The sequence below is a fragment of the Lagopus muta genome, chromosome 2, assembly GCF_023343835.1.
Source record: "Lagopus muta isolate bLagMut1 chromosome 2, bLagMut1 primary, whole genome shotgun sequence".
Lineage (NCBI taxonomy): Eukaryota > Metazoa > Chordata > Aves > Galliformes > Phasianidae > Lagopus > Lagopus muta.
Window position 1 is genome coordinate 60,136,803 of NC_064434.1, and position 23,720 is coordinate 60,160,522.

General features: G+C 40.6%; 2 protein-coding genes across 2 annotated transcripts in view; one reads left to right on the forward strand and one right to left on the reverse strand.

Moving 5' to 3' along the window:
* SCAF8 (SR-related CTD associated factor 8) overlaps nucleotides 1-23,720 on the reverse strand; it is a 155,159-nt gene that overhangs the window by 24,715 nt on the left and 106,724 nt on the right. The window lies entirely within an intron of this gene.
* Nucleotides 5,494-9,577, forward strand: LOC125688999 (uncharacterized). Its single transcript, XM_048935725.1, has 5 exons — nucleotides 5,494-5,582; nucleotides 7,477-7,813; nucleotides 8,248-8,476; nucleotides 9,083-9,226; nucleotides 9,480-9,577. Exons 1-5 carry the CDS (start codon nucleotides 5,494-5,496, stop codon nucleotides 9,575-9,577), a joined length of 897 nt encoding a protein of 298 aa, XP_048791682.1.

The following is a 23,720-nucleotide window of genomic DNA, read 5'->3' on the forward strand; positions in this document are numbered from 1 at the left end:
AATAATTAAAAAATAAAAAAATGGCAGGGTAAAATGTTAAAAGCAAGACCATGCATATGAGCTCATGAAAACTTGGTCAAAGGGAAACTTTAAAAAGCAAATAAATATGAGAGCTGCTCCAAACATAATGCTTCCTATTTTATTGTCGTGGCTCACAATGTCAGAAGCAGATGTTGGTGGTATGTCAGTATGGGCTGAACCTTCCCAAAAAAATTCCATTATATTTTGTTGCAGTGGGCAAAAGGCAGGGACAGTCTGACAAATGGTGCCTAACATGGAAGTGCAGATGAAGCAAAGTTGTGGAATTGAATTCTTTCATGCAGAAAAAAAATGGTATCCATTGGCATTCATCAACACTTCCTGAACACAGATGGAGACCAAGCAGCAGATGTGAGCACAGTGAGGGGATGGGTGGTGCATTACAGCAGTGGTGACACCTCCACTGGTCTACATTTTTATGAGCACAGCCCTCTTGTTCATCTCTGATCAAAATGCATAGCTAATAGTGGTGACTATGTTGAAAAAAGGTGTTTCACATCTGAAAATTTGCTCTATCAAATAGTGCCATTGTGCTCTTTGTATCTAATGCAGTTTCCATGGAAATAAACAGGAGGCATTACTTTCAGAGCAAGCTACATAGAAGGTCTACATGAGCAACTGCTCTATTGAAAACTAAAAATATTAAGCTATCGTAATTATTTATGATTTAGCTTTTCAGGCATTCTTTGTGCTTTCTGAAAAGGACAAAAAAAACCACTGTGCTATTTAACATTGTTTCCACACAGAAAGTATATTGTAGGTACAGTATGGTAAATGCCACCAGAGTTATGTAGACAATAATAGCTGAGATCACTGCTGCCAGGAGGCACTGATTTATTTTGCTAGAGAAAACAAATCTCAAACCAGCTACATCTATTTTACACCAGTTTCTGTGCTTTGGTACCACTACCACCAGGACTGATACTTCAGAGCTTACGTACAAAAAAAATTGACGCTGTTAAATGAGCAAATGCATTCCTTCTACAGAAATAACTGCTGTGATTGCAGAGTATCAAAGCATTCAAAAAAAAAAAAAAAAAAATCTCACTGGACTTTCAGCAACAATATGCCCTCTTCCTTGCCTTTCATACTGCAGGGCAGGAATTTCCTTCTCTTTTTTTTTTTTTTTTTTTGGCACTTTCCTCCAAAGTGGATTCTGAGACCATAATAATTAGGAAAATAAGTCAGGGCCAGGCATTGCCCGTATATCCTGTTCTTCTTCAGACAGTTGAGTACAATAGACAACTAGAGAGGAACATAGACTTGTCTAATACATTTATTAGTAACAGGAAATAAGAGCTTGCAGAAGAAGGATCCACTCAAGCTGTATCTGATCATGCCTGCTGGAGAGCACTGGAGTGACAGTGAATTCAAGACCACCTGCATCTTGAGCAGAAGTGTGAGGATTAAGTAATTGGACTTCATGTACCACTAGGAGAAGCATTTTAGAATGCTAACGTTTGGACCAAGTCAGTGCAACACAGGCATTGGTGGTTTCAACATAATTATTTTAGACAGAAAAACCTGAAACTAAGCAATGTGTTACTTACCTGAAATTGTTTGCATCTTTAAGCAAATATTTTCCCCTTCAATCTGATAAAGGGAAAGATATACAAAATATTCTAGTTCAAATAAAACATTCCTGATTGCTTGAAACCACAGGAAAAAAAATGGTTTTAACAATTTCTTTTTTCAAACAAGATGCCTTGCAGTCAGTTGGTAAAGCTTGAAAGCTTATAATTACTTAACAAGCTTTGTATTCCAAACAATGGTATCTTAATTGTTCAAGTTTCTCTTCTTTCTGCTGTCATACATACAACAATCACACAAGTTAATTATAGGGAGTTGACACTGCCAAATATCACACACTAAGTTGTGACATAGCTCTACGAGAGATCATGACAACTATACCCTAATTATTGGTACTATTATCAGATTAAAGTGCTCTTTAACCATCTGCAGGTCTCATCTATGGTCAAGATCAGTCTTGCACCAACCAGCCAAAACAAATGCAGTGCACCAGAGCACAGCTGCACCAGTGTCAGCATAAGATCCAGGACTCAGCTTCCTATGGTAGGCTCATATCTTGAACTAGAATGAGAAATCAACGTCCAATTTCTAAACAGTTCTATCAAATTTAGCATTTCCTTTTAGAAGTTATCTTATTAAACTCACAGTGCTTTGTAAAGGCAATTAATTCTGTATATGCTTAATGCACACAAACATGTCTCCTTATCTCTGAAGAGAGAATTTTAAGAGCATTGTCAAGTGACTAATAAGAAAACAAGCAAGCAATTTAAACTTTATAGCATCAACTAAAGCAGACGTTTTGGCACATATCTAAACTCTTCACAGTGTCTCTGCTGAATGCATTTACAATTCTTATTTTTATACTAGATAAGATACACATTGCTTTTAGAACAGTGGTGATGCAATCTAAATGATTTAATTAGAATAATATGCTCTAGTCCTTGACCACTCTCTTGCTATAACATAGGAATTTCCTCTGGGCAGACACTGCATACAAGCTAAGTTGCAACTGCTTTTCCTAGCTCCAAGAATGTAGTTTTACTTCCCATTCCTGCCAGACACCAGAAGAGTCTGCTAACTTCTTTGACACGTTTCCTTTCTCCAAGCCTAAACCATTTAAGGAAAGCAGAAGCAGTCACTATTGTGATACTGAGTTTCAAATATTAATAAGAGATACTGAAAAACATATGCCTTCCTACTTCTTTTATACTTATGGTTTTAATAGTAAGCGTAACTCAATTCTTCTCCAAATGTGTTCTAAGACTTCACAACCAGAATTTCTCTAAGGAAGAGAGGAAGGACAGTGCAGACCTTATCACTGTCTTAAATTTATCACAAATTCCATACTTCGTGAAGACTGATTTCTGTAAAACTCAATACCAACAAAGAGCTCTCTTTTATTACTACAGCAGAAAACTGTTTCTACAATCTCTCTTCTGCATTGCTTGAATATTCAAGAGAGACAAAGCTAAATTCAGCTTCATTTCCAAAAAGCAGGAAGGAGGGAAAATAAGCAGCGTAAACAAGGACTTTTTGAGCTTTCTTGCTTATAATTGCTATTAATGATTCAAAGGAATTAATTCCTCCACACATACTAGACAGAGTTGCTGACTCAAGTGAGTGACGAACTTCTGTAAGTGACTTCTACGGCATCCCAACTCATGTCCTCAAGGAGAACATTTGGCTTCTCTACTCAACTGAAGATAACAAGTTTAAGTTCACTTCTAAACTGCATCCCGAAGACATTTGACTAAAACTGCTTTCCATCAGGGAAAAAGTAAACACTTATAAACATTTTATACTAACACTGCAAAGAAAAAAAAAAAAAAAAAAACACCAAAAACCAACAAACAGACTACGCACTATTAATGTGAGGTTTTTTTTTTTTTTTTTTTTTTTTTTTTCCTTCTTGGCATTTATAAGAATCAGGCAGTGATGCACACCACAAGGCTGGGATCTAATCAGACACAGTAAGGCTCTGTCTAGACAGGCAAAAGTTATCACAATCAGCGTGGTTGAAGAGCTCCATTAAGATGCAGGCCAGGCAGGATGAAACCACATCGCAAGCTATGCACCTCTAGGCCACAGCAGCCATGAGACCTTCTGGTGCCCACTCCCACCACTGGGGAAGTGATGACCGTATCAGCTGCATCACGCCAAAGTGATTGAGAACCATAAAGCAAAAAGCCCATAAGCAAGCTAAAGCAGAGCACCATTGGCAGCCCCACACAGCTCACAGGCATGTACAAGTAGAGAGAAGCCAGACTGATACGTGGTGCTGTGCCCTGACACCAGCTGACCCAGCACCAACAGCGAGATGTCAGGTGCCCACAACAGAGAAGCCATCGTTTACCAAGCAGGTGAGCACCTGGTGAGGGTTTTCATTCTCACCCTTCATCTCCTGGAATTGCACCACTTTTGTTTGTAAGAAAACATGCTTCCCCACTGTTTGGGACACAAGCATGTATATCGTAATAATGAGAAACTCTATACACACACACACACGCAAAAATCTTATGTAAAGTAAACTTCCTTCCCTATGATCTTCCTCACAATCTCAAAAACATTAGGTGTTCTTCATATCATCTATCTACTTTACAAACTGCACATCATGGAGTATTTCAATCAGCAGTAAACATGATACACAAAATCAGAGTTTATTTTAAAATCAATTATTTGAAAAAGAGTAATAAACAAAGACGTTGAGAATGCTAAGGAGAGAAAGAGGGAAATAAAAGTACTTATTAAATCACTATCACAAATTCTGTAGGCAGTAGGAGCACTTCTAAATTCAGATGCTCTAACATTTAATCATGGCCCACAAGAAAAAGAAGCAAAACTCAAGGAAGTGCTCGTCCTGACAATAAAACCTATTTTCAGCTATGCTGTCCCAAGCAAGGAATGGCAAGCTTTCCAACTGCTGTTAAAGGCCTCACAAACCATTTGCCGAACAGAGAAAGCATGTACTTCTGTGGTTACACCATGCCATACGTACACTTTGGAAAGGGGAGAGGAAGCTATAAACTATCCACAATTCACCAGGGAAAATCTTTCGTCTTTGAATCAAGAACAGGCTTCATAATAAATTCCTTAGCTATTGTATTATGTAATTGCATTGGTAACATTTGTCCAAACTTTTCCAGTGCATTACTCTGAGTCACTGTAATTCAGTTTATAAAAGAAAAATAATCCCAGAGAGAATTTGACAGTATACACAGGAACAGTGGCAACTTCTCTATTCCATTACTATTGCACTATTACCCTCCCAAATAGCAGTAGCAATGCACTTGACTTTTGCACAAGTAGAATCTCACGTTTGTCTCTCTATGGTGAGGTAACCCTGTCAATCTGTAAAGACACTTCACAGAATCACAAAAGATCCATACTGATGTGCCTATAGGCACTATCAGATGTAAGATCCAATTTGAATCCATCACTGAAAAGCCAAGCACATAGCTTCAGGAGCTCAACAGCTAGTAGGAAGGTCTCAATCGGCAACCATGTTACCCTCTGCAAACACTTCACTGAAGGTAATTCAATGTGACCTTCAGAAGTGGACTGAAGTACAAGCATCTGGTGGTAACAGCATCAGCTGAGATCAGAAGACCTTGAATCTGGCTAACAAATGCAGGCTTTGGAAACATCTGCTACTAAAATACATAGGCAGTTCTCCAACCCACTCATGGCCAGTGCCATGAAGAGCTGCAACATGACACAAGGTAAGAGCGCCTAGATGCAATAATTAAATATTGCTAAGTTCTGTATACAAACACACAACTTCTACCTCCCTTTGGTAGCCAACAAGTAATGAGAACTAATTATCATTTGTGCTTGGCAGCAAGAGTTATTACTTCTAGATCATTAGAATACAGAGTAGAAATTTAACATGAGAAACAGGAATGCTCCCCAGGACCTGAGCACCAGATGAACAACATCTGCCAGCAACTTCAAGGGACTACATCAAGTAAAATGGAAGCAGCAACTGCACTACCAGCTTACGGTGCTCTACGACTGTACTGCCACTACAAAGAGCAACCAAAGATTTTCACATCTTGTTGCAAGGCCACACTATTGAGTTGAAGCAGGATGAGTTCAGCCATTATGGTGATGGTTTTTCAGTTGAGAGGAGCCCATTTCACCTGGATCAGTGACCTGATTTGACTTGAGCACAGGTGATGTGGTGGGATGGTACAGACAAGAAGAGACATGCCAGATTCCCCATCTTTGAGCACAGAGATGGCTTTGCTGCCTTGCACTGAGAACCAGCTTCTACTCTTCAGCCAGCTCCAGCATTGAGAAACATGCACATCTTATTTCACTCAGTGGATCAACACCCATTGCTGTCACAAACCTGTGTGATCATTACTTACTACAAGACATACTACAAAGAACAGCAAGAACTGTCAGAGCTTACAAACAGCATGCTTTCTATAAAACATTGAACACTGTTATGCCATCTACTGTGTTTACTGTTGTCCAAAGCAACAAGCATGCAAACACTTGGGCACTCGCTTAATTTTTCTATTACAAGTTACTTCCTTTTGCTTAATGGAGCCCTTTACAAAGCTTTGTTTCACCTAGTAAGGATAAGCCAAACACAGTCACTGAAGCGACTCCTGGGAGAGGGTGCTTAGAGTACCTACAGCCATACCACAGCTCCACAGGCAGTTTTGGCAGTGATATCGAGTGCTGCCAGCTTAAAAAAAAGCAGCCCTACCTTCCCCACACCCTCTTACCCCCCAGTGAAGCAAATTGTGGAAATGATCCAGGTTAAAATTAAATCTGGGGTTTTTTTTGTTTTTTTTTTTTTTTGCCTGGTGCCTCAACCCAGTTCACTGCAGGGCAACAGAAATATTCATGCTGGTATGAACTGGAAAAGGGGGGCAGAGGTAGGCATGAGCAGCCAGGGTGACACCAGGTCATACCACTTTCAACCACTCAAAGCACAGTCAGACCCCAGCCTGATGGTATAGTGATGAGGGTGGTCCTTCCCCCTCCTGCCCTCTCCCCATGGCAGTAGGACTGGATGCTCTCAGCCCCTTCCTTGGAAAGCCAAAGCAGCAGAACACTGGGGTTGCATCAGGTTTCCACTGTTAGATCCCAGAACTGGCTTCACACAGCATCAAAGGAACCAGTGTGAGGGAGAGGGTGCAATGGGACCACAGCAGCTCATCCCTGTGTGAGAGCACCCAGAGCAAGACGTCTGTGTTTCCTCCAGCACAGAGACCAATCCTCTCCTGGATCAGCAGATGCCTCCCACAGGAGTAAACTCACATGCATAGAGAAACATCTACAAGGTTGTAAATTTTGCTCTTGAAAAAAAAAAAAAAAGAAAAAGAAAAAAGAAAGCAACACAGAAGGACATTACTAAAGGTAAAGTTAGATTAAAAAAAAAAAAAAGTCAAACAAAGTACTGGTTTCCTTTTACATTCTTTGCATATACAAAGATCCCAGCAGTTCCAGGGGGATTTTCTCATATAGCCTTACTGAAAGCTGATTAAAGAAAATGACCATAATCCTGCTGTTAACTTAAAACAAATTGTTAAATTAATTCAGTGGGAGCTCTGGGTGCATGAAGAACACAACATGGCACCCTTGGAGTCACACACTGAAATCTCTGGGGAACCGACAAAAGCCCCCACAGACACATACAAAGGCAAAACTGACTGCATGTTATTAAAACTCTGAACCAAAATCATCTACATCAATACATCTTCGCCAGACTTTACTTATGCAAGCCTGACCTTTGAAAATTGCCATCGCTAACTACGCTGTTTGCCTCTAAACCGAGATTTGCAATAGCAAGCCCATTTATTTCACTGCAATTTTGACCTGCGTTTTCACAGCCCCGTGTTGCAATGACTACCTGTGATGGACGAAGTTGCCAAGTAAATATTCATGACGAAGCCGGGCACAGACAGACGCACACGGTGGCCGCCTGACCGGCCGTAGGGGCTCCCGAGAGCGCCAGCGGAGCCGCGTGTCCCGCAGTAAGGAACGAGGGGAGCGGGAGCACCGTGGCCGAACACCGTGGGGCAGCAGCGACCCCTCCTCGGGCTGCCCCCTGGGAAGGACAGCGCAGCGCGGAGCCGTGCGCACCCGCGTCTCTTTGTTCGGCGGCCAAATGACCGGAGCGGCCACACCAGCACCGCCGTGCTCAGCCCCGGAAGAGTGGTCCGAAAGGAGCCACAGAGCCAGGAGGCGGCCAGACCCCGTCCCGCGGAGCCGTCGGCAGAAGCGAACGGCTGGAGGACGGCGGTGAACGCACGCAGACCGCACATCAGCTCCCGGCGAAGGGCCGGGGGGTCGTCGCCCGCCTCCCTCCACCTTACCTGTCCGCGGGTGCGGAGTGCCGCAGCCCCCAAGGACTTTGTCCCCGCGGCGCGCCCAGCTCCCGGCAGAGAAGTTCCTCCCTCTACTTCGCTCCTCGCACCGGCGGCGGCGGCAGCGCTCCCCCCGCCCGCCCCCTCCGTCCCTCCTTCCCTCCCTCCCGTCGGAGAAGGCGGCCCGACCCCGCCCCACGGTTCCTCCGCGTCGTGCAGAGCCGAGCTCCCCTGCCTGGTCCTGCCCTCACGTCGGGGCCGGCGCCGTGCTGCTGGCACAGCCCGGACAGCGGCAGGTGTGCCGTCTTGACGGTGTCTTTTTGCAGTTTCAACTGATACGCAAACTTATTGAGAGTTACCTGCCCTATCACCACGTCGGCGAGAGAGACTGGAAATAAGAGCAGCCCCAAATCCAACGACTTCAAATGAAAAAAGAACTGGCTGGGAGAACTTTGCCAAGGAGCGCTCCGCACCAGAGCCGCGGTGGAAATGGCTCCAGCAACACACTTGCAATTCTCGCAGCTGTGTGAGAGAGCCGGGGCTAAACACCGCCCCTGCACAGCTGATCCCTCTCAGAAGAAAGGGTGTGCTGCCTGCTGCTTCCTGCTGTGTTCTGTTCTTCCACTGCGTTTCTTATTGTTGTTATGTGCAAGCACCTTTCTGTTGCACGTTATGTCGCTTAAAAGTTATTACTTTATTCCTCTGGAGAACAGGAGGCTCAGAGGAGACCTTATTGCCCTCTACAACTCCCTGAAAAGAGGTTGTGGTGAGGTGAGGGTCACCTCTTCTCCCAAGTAACAGCAATAGGATGAGAGAGAATGGCCTCATATTGGGCCAGAGGAGGTTCACGTTGGATATTTAGAAAAATTTCTTCTCCAAAAAATTGGTGAGGAATGAGGGCTGTCCAGGGAAGTGGCTGAGTCACTGTCCCTGCAGGTGTTCAAGAAATATGTAGATATGGTACTAAGGGACATGGATTAATGGGGAAACACTGAAGGCAGGTGGGTGGTTGGACTAGGTGATCTTAGAGGTCTTTTCCAAATTTGGTGATTTTGTGATTCTGTTATTAACTAATTAACATTTGTTTGTGTGGTGACCATGAGTGCTTTAAATGTAAAGCACTAAATAGTTTTAAGACAAATTGAGTAGAATCTCCCACTAACATGATTCCTTACACTGAACTTGTACAGAGTTTTGGCAAGAAGTACTGTCTAGAGATCTAAAAACATACATGAAGTCATCATTACTGATGGAAGGAAGAAGGGGAATGCTGCAAAACTACTGGAGAACTGCACTTTCATTTTGTGCACACACACAAAAAAAAGTAGTACCGGGTAAGTATAAGTCAAAAATCAAATTCTTTCATTGTGTTTGAAACAATCATTCAGGAAAGGAAAGGAGAGGAGAAGGAAAAAAAAAAAACAACAATCTTGCAGTCTTTCCCCTTCTCAATGGATAAGTTTGCTGAACCTTAATGCACAGTACTTATCTGCATCATGTTCTGTTTATTCCATCTTTCTATGAACAGAAATCTTTGTTTAATTTATAACTGTTTAATTTGGGATTGTGTTGTTCACTCTGTTTCAGATCACCTTCTCCTGCCTGGACGTGGCTTTTCTCCTTTATCAGCCTGTAATTGGACTCTCACTTTGACAGTGTGTAGCACTCCACAACAAAGAGCCTAAGGAGAGTCCTTCAGCTGATGTCTGCTGGCCCAACTTGCCAAGCAGAAAGTGGAGTAACAAAGACTCACAGAAAACTGTTGGAAACAATCAGTGGCAGTATTGCTAATAAGACATACTAAAAAGTCATATGGAAACCCTTAGAAATAATTTTTTCCTCAGTAGCTCACTTTGAACTTCCAGGATCATGCCAGGGTTGTGTTTTGTATTTATTTTTCACAGGCCTGAGAGCTGACTACTTACTTTTAAAAAGACATATAAGCTTGCAATTGTCTCATATTCAAATGACCTCTCACACCAGGAATATAAAAACGAATTAAATATCATACATAATACTAATTTCTACAGTGTTGATAGCACTGCAAAAGTGGTTACGGAGGCATTAATGCCCAGTGATCCTCACACAGTTCTTAGTTGTGCCGCGATAGATTATGTTTACAGTCACTTTGGTAGTATCTCCAGCCCATGGGGTGATCCCAGGAGGAAAATCTTTGCATTTGAAAAGTGCTGAGCTAGTTACCTATCAAAAAAGACACAAGAGTCATACCAGAAAATTCTGCCTTCTGTCACAAATGCTTAAAGCTAATATCACCACAAAATGCTACGTAATGAAAATTTACACTAAGACCAGCTTTGTAAACCTTGAAAACATTGAGGAATAGTATGTTTCTTGCAGACTTACATGGTATTATGTTTTGCAGTCTCAGGCCCAGTCTTTACCTCATGATTCACTCAAACAAACCATCTATTGAAGTAAATTGAAATTTGGCAGGAAAAAAAAAATATAGTTCAAAATCGAAACACAGATAGAAATACTCTGGTCTTCTCGTGAAGTTTGGATCCTTACATAGACCCAAAGTTTGCTGTTCAGAACTTAATTCTCATATAAGATTACAGAAGGACTTCCGATGGGCCTCCATCCGCTGAGCCCTTTGTAAGTAGGCTTTAACGAACACCATCTGTGGCTGTTCCATGAGCATACCAAGTTCTTAAGGTGCACAATAGAGCATTATTTTTGTAAGAATACTCTGTTCCCCACTTTGCCCCTGTATTCCTCACCCATTTGGTTTTCCCTCATAAGGAACTCTCGTGTTAGATGCTTCTTCGGTCCTAACCACTTTTATCCTCCTCCTTTTGATTTACTGTGGAGCAGCATGTCTTGTCAGAGTGCTTGCCTGTTGTTGGTATTCCTGCTTGTCCTCCAAGTCTCTCTCCCTTTTAAGTAGTGAAATCCTTTATCTGTCCCCTCCTGACCCCCCCTGCATGTCTGGCTTCTGGGCATCTACTTTACTTTTGTTCTCTGCTCCCCAGCAGCTGTCCTTGTTCTACTCAGCCACAGTGGTTCACAATGGTTTGGTCTCCTTTGTGCCTGTTCCCCTGGCTTCTGGGACATACAGATGTCCAGCACTGTTTTCAGTGGTAAAAACTGAGGTAATTCTTTCAAATTGGACTTAATGGCGCCCCCAGGTCACATCAAGGAGGAAATTCAGCACAGTTCAGGGCAGAGGAAGCTCTGTGCCATGCCCAGCTATTCTGCTACATGCCTTGGTTTAGTTTGGATCTTTCAGCACTGATTTCTATGTACTGTAAGTGTTCTGCATTTCTCTCTCACTGCTGCCGATGCTTCTTGCTAGAACTCCTGTTGGGTTAGCTATAGCACCTGCCAGCACTCGTGCAGGGAAGGTTTCAGCCCTGTTCCCCCGTGGTGCTTTGGGGACAATGAATGCCACTGGAGAAACACAGCATGGAAGCATACAATTTCTAGAAACATTTCTCCATAGCTTTTGCCAAGTGATTCAGTTAGTGGAAAAACATATACACAATGAAAACTGTCAGGTGGCCAATGCTATATAATCTCTGCAAATGCATTTCCTCTTGAGATGTTTAATGAAGCTGAGTTTCTAACAGTATTTTCCTGTAATTAAGACAGAACACGTTTTCATTAAGGATAAATTAATAAAAGTAAATTAAAGAACATAAAAGTGATTGTTTCTCCTCTACTCTTTGCACGCATACATATGCACAGACACACACACGTTGAAGGAAAAATGCTTGTCTTTGGCACGTAACCAAACCAGTGTTTTGGCTTTTGTGCCCCCTCTACTGGTTGGCCTTTGTACATCTGTGCAGAATTTTATAAGAACTTACAAGAATTCTTGTAAGAACTACTACTGGAATTGTTAGTGACACTGTCACAGTAACAGGATTGGCCATGCTGAAAAGACTAGAAAGGATAATAACTTTAAAAGCCCCACAGAACTGTAATTTCAGAATTATTTCCTCTGAACATATATTTAGACTTACAGTATCTCTTTAAGTGTGAAGATATGATACATCCAGTGTCATAGAGAACTGTAAAACTTCCTTTGCAAAGGTCCATCTTCAAAACATAGAAGACCTGTGCAAATGGGTTGTGGTATTGATTTCTTTATAACTTCCAGTGTCTTGATAAACTTCTTGTATTATTTCCCATCAAAAATAAAATAGTTGGAACCTATACTTTTATCACTTTCTGTATACCTGATGTACATATACATATAAATAAATGTCAATACTTTGAATTTATAAATGAAAACATTCAAGTAAAAATGGAATTTCTAAATTAAATTTTGAAAAAATCTGGAAAGAAAAAATGAAAGATTCATTGCATTTATAAGTATATCAAGATATAAAACTTGAAGAATAGTTCCACCAGAGCTGTGCTCAGGATCTAAAAAACCTATAATTGAAACTTTCACGGGTCTTATTGACACCAATGGGACTAGGCTTTGCCAGCCAGAAGTTCTCACAAGGAAGGCAGAGCCATTCAAAGCCCCCAGGTGCAGATTTTTTTGCAGGGACAGGAGCTGATCCAGCTGCAAGATTCAGAGGCCTGATGAATAACACCTGTTGGTCTTCTGAGCTACACAATATTGAGATGGGACAATCTGAGACAAAAACTGACCTGCCCACCAAGCACTTTTTATTAGATATTTAAAGAGAAGCTATGCATTATTCAAGTATCTGAAGTACAGTTTAATTCAAGATGTTATGTGAAAAGAACAATAGATATCTATCTTTAAAAATATACAGTTACAGGGAGTTATTCTGCAGCTTTATCACGTAAAAACAGCAGAAAAGGCTAAAATGGAAACAGGAAGTTGATGGGCTTAAAAAGAAAACGAAGAGCAAAGATCCAATCTTTCTACAACCCTCTTGTTCATGTTATCATAAAAGTTTGACCTCAAATGAGGCTCATGGCCATGACGTTGTTATCAGTATTTATGTGTGACTATGTATCCAGGACTACACTACTGCAATCCAATGCCACTCCTTTGCACTGACAGTGTGAATGAAAGCAACTTCATTGTGCTCTCTAAGGTAATTTATATACAGGCTATTTTCTGCTGAACTTCAACTTGCAGATCTTGCAGTTCCTGCAAGCACAGCCCCTCCTACCCTGTGCTCATGCTGCTGCCTGTGTGCATATAGCTCATCACCAGTCTCCTGTTGCAGTCTTATGGCTATAAGCACCGATAAACAGCACTCAAACAAAAATATTTTCCTTTAGCTGTTAAATCAAGAGGAGCTGTCAGGGAGCTGCACAGAGATAATCATGTGCAGAGGCCCTCAGAGACCCCCACATGCCGTGCCCCAAGCCGCCTCCTTGGGCTGGCTGGACCAGTCAGGGCCTTTTCCCCTCACAGCTCCCTGATTAAAGCCTGCAGCAAACAGAATGCCAAGGCCATGCTCATATGCTAGCGTTTTTGTTTTTTTGGCACATCAAATCACCCTCAGAAGCCCAGGTCCAAAGCCTGTGAAGGCACTGTAATGTTATATTGAATTAAATCAACTTCATCTTAAGCCCAAAGGGGAACATTTATTTTCAAAAATGACAATTACGTGAGCGCATCCTCCAGTGGGGGCACCAATGGAAGGGGAAGACAAAGCCTTTGGAATACACAATCATCCCTAATTCCACGGTTTCCTAAAGCTCTTCCTAACAGCAACCTGTGTGCAAGGCAAAGGCGGGCCACTGGGCTCTTTGGAGAAAATAATTCACTTAAAGATACTAAAACTTGGAAGTGTAGCACAGATTCATATTCTGAAAACAATGGCAGGAAGACGGCTGGTGAGACTCAATGTCAAAGGCTTTCTCAAGCTTTTATCACATTTAGCCATTATCATTTTTCTAAATCTAAAGTGGCAGAACTGCCAGGACTGCTGAAACAACTTCTCCCTCCAAACCAAACCAAGACCAGTATTTCTGCTAGCACTGATATCATCACTGGAATGGAAGATACAGCAGTCACAGCACAGCTTATCTTGCACAGCAGGGTGTTTACAGACTCTTCACTTGCCTTATTCTATTAGCTTGTGCAAACCTGCAAGACAACTCCTAAAATGGACTGTGCTCTCCACAATTTAGGAATCAGCACTTTGCTTCTGTTCTCATTCTTATCTTCCCTTCCTCTTCTACTGATCGGAATACAATTCCAGTTCTCAGAGGAATCTGTTATCCCACTACTGCTAAGGAAAAAAAAAGTAGTCTTCTCTTTGTCCCTTGGTAGCATCTGGCATGTTCCAAATAGTATGAGGGGGTGGATTTATTATATGATATGACAGTGATTTTTTTATGTACATCATCTTAATAAAATAAGCATCCTGTTTAAGGGAGCATTTGTATTTCTGTTGCAATTTCAGAGATGCATTTCTTGTTCATAAAGAAAGGATATAAGCAACGTCATATTACTAATATTGCAGATTATTTTCTCTTTGAGTCCTTAATAGGTACCAAATCATGTTTAAAGTATTAGTTTAAAATGCATAATCAATGATTTCTTGAAAATATATTTGTCACATAGACAAAACCTTCTAAGACTACAGTAAGGTCTTTGTGCAACCAATATTATGTGGCCCAGATTTTTGGCATGAGTTCTGAGGCACAGTAAAGCCATATAATATTATTAGTCATTTCTAAGGTTTTCATCTCTCCTTCCTATCTAGACTAACATTCAAAGTCATGAAAGAGCCATGCAGTTGTGACTTGGTTTTCACATTGATCCACTGTTGGCTCAAAAAAAAAAAAAAAAAAGGATGCACTAATTAAGTTCCAGGTTTTAATAGACTGAAGTATGTGCCTACATGTTCTCTTGAACTAAGATGTCTTCTTGAGTCCAGACCTAAACTGCCAATACAAGCTTATGTGAAAACACACAGCTCCTTTGGAGGTTTCTCCAGGCTGTGTCTGCACCTTGCTAGTATACAAAATGCAGAGAAGTAGAAGTACCATGCAAACCCTCTACACTTGTACATGCAAAGTAGAAGGCCAAGAGAATTTCAAAAGCCACTGGTTACTTGGAAGGAAAACGAGACAAAAAAAAAACAGAAGCAAATAGTAACTATCTATCTGCTAGATATAGAAAAACATTGAGATGCAAAAAACTGCATGTATAAAAGGATTTCTAGGTATGCCAAGTGTCCTAGCTTAACCTAGTATACATGACTGAATTTCTTCCTGCAAAAGGAAAATTGTGCTATTGCTCTTTCCTATATACTGTGGCGTTTGGATCCATGGAGCAATGACTTATTTTTCCTGTTTGCCAGCAGTTGCTCCAGAAGAGTGCTAAAGAAGAGAAAAGGGTCAGAGTTATGTGTCTGAGAAGCAGGCTGGTATCCTTTTACATAATAAGCCTGTACCACTGATTCCCAGACCACAAATTTCTGCAGCATACAGAATTTTTATAATTAAATCCTGATGAGGAACAGAGCCTTTATAGGGTTGTGCTGGTCTGTGTTGTTGCTTTGCAAGATAAGCAAAAACAAAACACAATGTCTAGGGTCTAGTAATGTGTGACCTACAAATCTACTTTTACTTATTTAGAACATCCAGAATTAAGGCAAAGACCCAATTTTCATGGTCCTCCATTTTAGTTTTATGCTGTAGATGTCATTTTAGACCTTTGGGGGGTTAGCAATAGACCAGCTAGTTTAATAGTTTTCCTTCCTTCATAGGGTTCCTAGGGTGTTCATCACCATGAAATCTATTTACTTTTTGATTTTCAGAAGAAGACAGGGCCGTGTGAATAATTCTATTGGAAATTCTGGTGAAGTCCTTGCCAGCACAGGAGCTTCCTGGGACAAGGCTTAGGAAGAAGATGCTGTCAGATAGGGGCTGATGGTGCATTTAAAGAAGTTTGGTAGGAAACTAAGAACAAGCTGAAAGTTGCAGACAACACCGTAATTAGAGAACATCCTGAGCAGCAGCAGGGGATCACACTTAGGACCACAAGTGAGGGCCATGTGAAAATGATGGAGATGGTGCTTCGTGGCGTAGACCAATTAAGTTAGGCAACACTGGGGTTTTTTGACACATCAGTCTCCCCACAGAGGGGTAGTTCTGTACACAGTGACTCACAGCAGGCACTTGCCAGCTGAGCCTTCAGCATCTGAGTCAGGAAGAGCAGTTAGAGTGAGAGCAAGAGTTCAAGATGTTAGGCCAGCAGGCACAGGCACAGACATTTGGTGATTGTATTTTATCTTCCCCTTATGCTCACTGAGCTTCATTTACTACGTTTTTGTCTCCTTTGCAGTTCTAATACTTCAAGATTTTATCATTCCATCAATTAGAAATCTTTAATGAGGCTACAGACATTCACTGTCAGTTCATATCTATTTATTAGAGCTTAAGTAACATATTCTAAATTAAGTTTCTCTTCAGGTGTTTTTCTTCTCCAGAAATCCAAACATAACATAAATCATCAAAAGAAGTAAAGCTATCAGACAGAAGGAGGTGATTGTCTTGCTCTGTTCCACTCTCATGGGACCCACACCAATGAGACCCCCACCTGGAGTATGTATTCTGCTCTGGAGCCCACAGCACAAGAAATACATGGATGTAGGAACAAGACTAGAAGAGGGCCATGAGGATGATAAGAGGGCTGGAGCATCTCTCCTATGAAGACATGTTGTAAGAGCTGAGCTTGTACAGCTTGGACGTTTCAGAGAGACCTGAGAGCAGAATTCCAGTGCCCAAACGAGATGAACAGGAAAGCAGAAAGGCTCTTTATCAGGAAGTGTAGCAATAGGATAAGAAGTAATAGCTTTAAACTGAAAGAGTAGATTCAGATTATGTATAAGGAAGAAATTCTTCACTGTGATGGTGGTAAGGCAGTGGAACAGGTTGCCCAGAGAATCTGTGGATTCTCTATCCCTGGAAGAGTTCAAAGCCCGGTTGTATGGAGGTTTGGACAATTTGATCTAGTGAAGTGTGTCCCTGCCCATGACAGGGAGGTTAGAAAAAGGTGATCTTTAAGGTCCCTTCCAACTCACACCATTGTGTGATTCCACAAATCTCACATATTCATAGATGGCAAGTATGTCCCTTCTCAGAGAGAGATTTTGAAGCTTCCTTTGGAAGAAGCTTACTTTTTCTCCTCTTTCTTGCAAGATGAGTATTACATGAAGATTTGGCGTGTGTCTCCTTCTGAAGTGGTGAAAATGGACATTGCTTAATCATTTGACATTTCAACAGATTTGTTCAAAGACTGAATGAATATTTCAGGCCACATGGAGGGTTTACTGGTGAGAAGGCTGATCACATAGGGCTAGTTGAGAAATATACACTTTCAGAGAGTCATTAGATATGATGTTTTTTTTAAAAAAAAGGGGAAGCAAAGATAAGCGTACACTGATTTTGGGGACAGAAGAGCAAGCAATAAAGAAATCTACTTCTGATGTGTTTTACTTAGGAGACTGAATTGTGTGAAAAACTTTGACACTTTTTACATACGGGAGCAGGAAGGAAGAACAGATTGTGTTAAGATGATGCTAAGTAAAAGAATTCCTGTACTTAGAATTGGATGCTACTGATGGTTCTCATAGGTTGAGGCTGACCAGCACACATTCCCTGCCTTCCTTGGTTGTTTTAACCTCAAGTCAGTTGAGCATACTAATTTGCAACCAAGGGGTTTTAAGTCAGTTTTATTTAGAACACAGCATCATATCTCTTGGGCTAGATGGAAGTTGATGTGACAACTGATTTATGCCTTAGCTCCTGGCCTTAGTCCTCTTTGATACCATTATATGATGAAGTATATCATAAAAATGGACCCATGACAAAAATAATATAAAATCCAGATCTGTTAACCACAAAACACAAATGATAAGATTTTAAAAAACACTTTTTATTTGCTTTCAGTCTGGCTCCCAATGAAACAAGACTGCTCCTCTATCTGCCTGCTTATCAATTTCTTCAATTCATTTTGAACAAATGTAGTGAAAGAGATCTCAATGCTGTCTACATTTAGTGCAAAATTCTTAAGGATCTAGAGAAGTAGCCACATCAATGCAGCAACTAATGAAAAGTATGTCATTGCCATTTGGTTTATTTGCTCTGAAGGGATTTTTTTTGGCCAACTAGTGCCAGTGTAGGTAGCTTAAACAGCAAATTTTGTACAGATTCTGAAAAAGCCACAAAACACACTGCTTTCTTCTCAGCTGCTGTTATAAATAAAGGTAGAAGACCTGGGAGGGAGATTGAGATAGTGGAAAACTTGGATTGAAGTAGTTTTTTTATATTAAAGTCATAATGGAGGAGACAGGGACAGAAAAAGGAGCTGCTTGTACTGTTTTGGGAAGGAGGAATGTTTGTAGGAAAATATAGAAGAAGTTTATAGGGAGAGTGCAACAAAGATTCAGAAGTAACCCATCAGACCAGATGATTTATCTTCTCCAACTGGTTCAGGTTCATTTCCTTGCAGAATTCCTGCAAGATTCTTCTTGCGATGGACCACAGTCTCATCGATTGCAGCCAGCTGACTGCATTTGTTGAATAAACCTGTCAAGATTTGACTGCATATTTCCTTTTCTGTCTTGTACATGTTTTGGAAGCTCTTGAAAAGCACCAGCCTTAAATATTGCATGTTGGCTTGAGTTCGAAATCCAGAAGAAGTTTATGCTGTATGGGATTTTTGCTTTTTTTTTCTCTCAGACTCACATCATTATAAATTTAGACTTTCTTTCTTTTCAGTTCTCAAGCAAAGTGCTATGAATTATATATAGATATACATAAATATGGGTAGATAGATATAAATGCAAATATATAAATATTAAGAATCAGTAGTGTGTTGGTTGTTTTTTTGTTGTTGTAGTTTTTTTCCCCAGGGAACTCCATCCACGTGGCTCTACATGGTTACAGGAGGAGGTACCTGGTTTGAGCACATTTTACCTGCTTTTTCAAAGTTTGGTTTGACATGAGGCAGCTTGAAGCAAAGCCTGTAATGTCAAGTATGTTAGCACAGTTCTCCTCAACGGTAGAGTCTCTGCACCAAGCACAGCAAAGGCTAATGAGTATAACTCCGAAAGGCCTCAGCTATAGCTTCTGAGTACTACTCGAGATAAAACAAAAATGTAGGAGGTATCAATAAGTAAGAAACAAATATATGACACCTCTACCCAGTTCTGCCTACTGAGAGACTTTACTTTTTCTCACTAGGGGGACCACATGCTTTCAATGTAGTTATGCAAACCACATAATCTAATTGTGCTTTCTGGGCATTAATTTCACAAGTATGCATTATATCTAGGGGGAACAGTCCCTGGAGACAGGAAGCCTTTTAATTCTGTATTAAGATAATCTAATGCTTTATGTACAGGACACAAGCAGCCTGGAGCGTATCTAATTATCAGATCCTTTTGCAAACATTGAACAACCAGTTGTCACGACACTCCTGAAGCTTCTAGACGAATACAAGCAACAATTCCTTGCAAATGCACTTACTGAGACTGAATGACCAGGATTTTTCCAAGCCTCATGAATAGCATGTTGCAAATTGTTATCTAAGCTCTGCACTAACTGAAAATTAAAGTCTTCAAATTTTGTGTTCAATTTGCAATCATAGTACTTGAGATCACACAGTAGATTTCTGCACAAGGGTTTTGCCATGTCAATAACAAGGAAGGTCCCTCTCAAATGAGTAATTTTCCCCAGTAACTGCTATGAAAAAGACATACTGATATGTGACCGGACAGACATAGCGATAAAACAAAAATACCGTATCAAGAAACTGATATCTAGCATTACTGATGGTAGGGGTTGGATTAAGTTCCTCTTTTTGTTCAAGCAAAACACTGCACAGCCAACTAGAAGGACATTGAGAAAATGACCTAATGAAAACATAATCATTATTTTGTTCAGATTTGTTCTGTAGTCCTAATATACATATGCTAGTCCAGCAACTTTATTGTTCTTCACCATTTCGTATTATCCACAGACCTTATGAGGATACCAATAAACCAAAAAAAAAAAAAAAAAAAAAAAAAAAAAAATCAGTGGATTTCCAGCAGATGATTGTATGGTGGTAAAGAAATTTATATGAATGATTGTGTATCATTCTGTCACCTTGTAAAACTGTCTAAGAAGTGCATAAAGTCTGTTTTTCCCATAATGCCTACTTGAAATGGCTGCTGGATATTTAAAGCTTTCCTTTCCTACTGAAGTTCCTTTGTGCTGACTTGCAACAATGCTGCCCTTCCTTTGGTTCAGCACATGCTAAATATCTAGTGCACAAGGAAATCACACACACAAAGGCATTTAATACAAAAGGGCAAGGTGTAAGTGTGTGAAATACACCCATATGAAGATGCAATTCTGCCTTTCAGAGCTTTGATGAATGTACTGATTTAAAGCACACTTTATAGTTACTCAGCAACAGTTTAATGTGCCATACAGTCCTGTCTGCTAGGAAGACTTCTTTACAGTTGATTTGCTAACCAATATCCAATATCCAAAACAAACTGGAAAATAAACAGTGGTGTACACAGATAAGTGAGCTGAAGAGGAGAGACACAGCCCAGGGATGGACTTCAGTTCAGGGAGGAGTCCTGGGCGTCAGTGTACTTCTGCAAAAGTAACCGCTGTTGCACTGAGTTACAAGCACACAGTAAATGAAGAGATAAAAGGCAGAGAGATTCATATTGCTTGCCTACTTTACAATGAATTTGGGCACTTAATCTGTTTAAGTTCTCTGACATTTTCTATCTGGAACTAAAAATTTGCCCACAAAACACAAAGCTAATTTATATATGCACATTATAGAATGTAGTAGCTATATTGTCAGCCTTTAAGTGACTGACAGAAATACTGCACTTAAGTTTTCTGAAAAGGTTTGACTTAAGCCATTTTCAAGTAGACACGTTCAGTTACTCTTATCTTATATTTGGTTGAGTTATATCTTCTTTATACTGCGCAAGAACCATGCACACGCCAACAAATAATTCATAACATGTAAGGGAATCACACTAATTTAAAAATACCAGTGGTGTCCAACCCCCAGAAAAGGAAGTAGCAGAGTTTTAAAAGCACTGCATAACAGCTGAATTGAATTCTTCAGAAAGCTGTTATCTAGAGAGATGGGAAATAGAGAGGAAGGATGTTCTTGGATCACATGTTACACTGCACCCAGGAAGGCCAGATAATAGCAGCTCTTCTGATATTTGCAAGAGCTCTGCAGCTCTCTGTAGTTCTCTGGTAGAACTTTGCAGTACACTTTGCTCTTACAAAACACCACATCACATCTGTTTTGCACTCTCTTACTACTTTCAGATTAGCTGCTTCTTCAAAAGGAAACCACAGAGTAGATACCACAGAACAACCTTCTTCCAAATACTTCGGGGAATGCTTTTAAACAGAGCTGAGACGTGAAGGGACCCAGAGCTAAAGGAGGCTGTTAGTCTAAATTGTTATCAGCCTGGTACAGCTATGAGACCTGGTCATCATTTCCTCATGTAATTGACACCACCCAAAGCTATACCATGGAAGTCAGAAAAATCCAAATCAGAACCAGCTACCATGCACCTACTGCACAAATACCATGTCCAAGTCTTTCTGTTTCTTTCTGTAGGAATAGCTTAGCTTCAAACTACATCTTCCAGCCTTACTTTTCACCACAGATGCTGCTATTAATGCAACCAGGTCTTAGAGCATTATTTTCCATTCTCTGGAAGACAAAGGCACTGCACCTCCATGCTGTTGTGCTGGTTTTATTCTGGTGGAGCTTGTTTGTGCCTAGTGAAATTGCACCAGCGTAAAACTGGCGTAATGGGGCAGAGAATCAGGCCTGAGGGCTGCAATTTATTCTGACATAATAGGATAAAACTATATGTCTTATATGTGTTAACAAGTGATGGTGCTGATGAAATGTGTCAGAATAAAGCCCTAGAAAGTGAAGTCATTTTTCTGTCCATTAATCAGGCACAGAGTAGATAGAAAAGCACAAGCTTCACCACCAAGGCTGCCTGCTGCCCTCTCAATATGCCTGAGCTGAGACCTGGGTATGTCCTCTCCCATGTGACAGGACAGTTTTGTTTCCTTGTCCATTTATTTCTTGACATCTCTGTAGAGATTGCCAAGGGCTACACTAGTCAATGTCAGTGTCAGTCATGATGTTATTTTACGGTGCTCTGGAAATGCACCCAAGAAGTGGCTTGGCACCCCTCACCCACAGAACAATGGAGTAACCTACTTTCGTCACTGACCTACTTATATTCACACTGGTGACCTAGATATGTAAGGCCTTTTATCCCACTTAGTTCTCTGGATCCTATCACCATGAACGAACTCAGGATGTTACGTGCACATACACTTTATCAACAAATATTTGGTACTACAGAACCACCCACTGGGAGAGAAGATTGCATTTGAAAAAGCAGTGATTAAAATAAGAAAAACCTCATATTCATCTCTCTTATTTTTAGAGAAGAATCATTTGTAGCAACAGAAGGACTAAAGAGCAGTGATGGATTAGCAAAAGCCAGAGAAGAGTCAAGAGGATGTGAGAGACAGAAATTGGTATGATTCTGCAGTTTAGTACACCTTCATGGGTAAGGATTCTGTCAAATAATATTACCATACAAAGACTGAAGATCAATAGCTATTGATAACTCATATTTTCTACACATGTATGTAATGGGGAAGAGTTTATACAGAGCAGTAACAGATCAGATGCACCACTATTTTAGCCTGTAGTTAGCTGCTACCTGAAATAATTATCTGCTTCTGTTGTATACTGGGTTAGTTAAAATCCTACAAGTGCTGACATTCCTACTGTCTGATGGTCTACATACTCAGGTAGTGCAAATTAATGCTCCTTCAGTATCCGGATCACTGGAATATTCTGGATCTCAGTTTAGGGTATGTAAAAAAAATGGACACATCCATAGACAACGGTCTGGTAGTGTTTGATTCAATAATTAAGATCAATTTTGTTCTCACTGTGTTTATGTCATGAGAAGATTCACACTGGGATCGACAATGTCGGAGGCTCATCTGCAAACTAGAGCCTCCATGCGTTCCAAAGTTTCATGACAGGAGAACAAATGGAGGTTGTAAGCTTCATGCAGACATATTTTACATGCTGTAAAACACGGAAGTCATCCATCACCTTATGTGTTTTCCAGGCCCTTACGGTCAAGGTACAGTTTTAAGTTTACTCATTACACTTAAGAAACTAATACTGCCAAAGCAACACATCTAGCTATCCTGGTGTGAGAAACCCTCAGCATTTAGCTGGCAAGGCTCAAGTAGATACCTTTGTCTATGTGGTGAGAAAATTTCAGTACTTCATCACTGCATTTCTCAAGTTAAAATGTCATACTTTTTTTTTTTTTTCTTTTTTTTTTTTTTCTTTTTTAATACTCATTCCCCTTGGGTTTGAAATGGGCCTTAAATTCGTGTTTTCTGTAGCATCATTTAAAAAAGGAACTGGAAGCAAGCCAAATGCAAGCTGGCTAGTGTGACCTCAGGTCCTTCTAGTATTGTCTGCTCTCCTGGGCTTCACTGGCCTGATGTTCACACACCATTCCTCTCCCTTGGTTCTTTCTATTCGCTGAATGGGAGCTGGTGAGACTCCCTCAGTCTGGCTGTCCTGGTACATTTATCTGTGCACCTCACCAACTTTTCATGTTGAAAATAAATGAGGAAAAAATTAATTCCACCTTCTTTTCTCTTCATGTATCTCTAGACAAACAAGAAGAGCACTGCTCAGAGCAAAGGCAAATCCTATATTTTTTTCCCAAATAATAACATTTGTTGACAAAATTCTGATCTGACATGATTTTCCTTACAAACACAGTTGTATTCTTTTGAAAAAAAATATTAAAAATGATC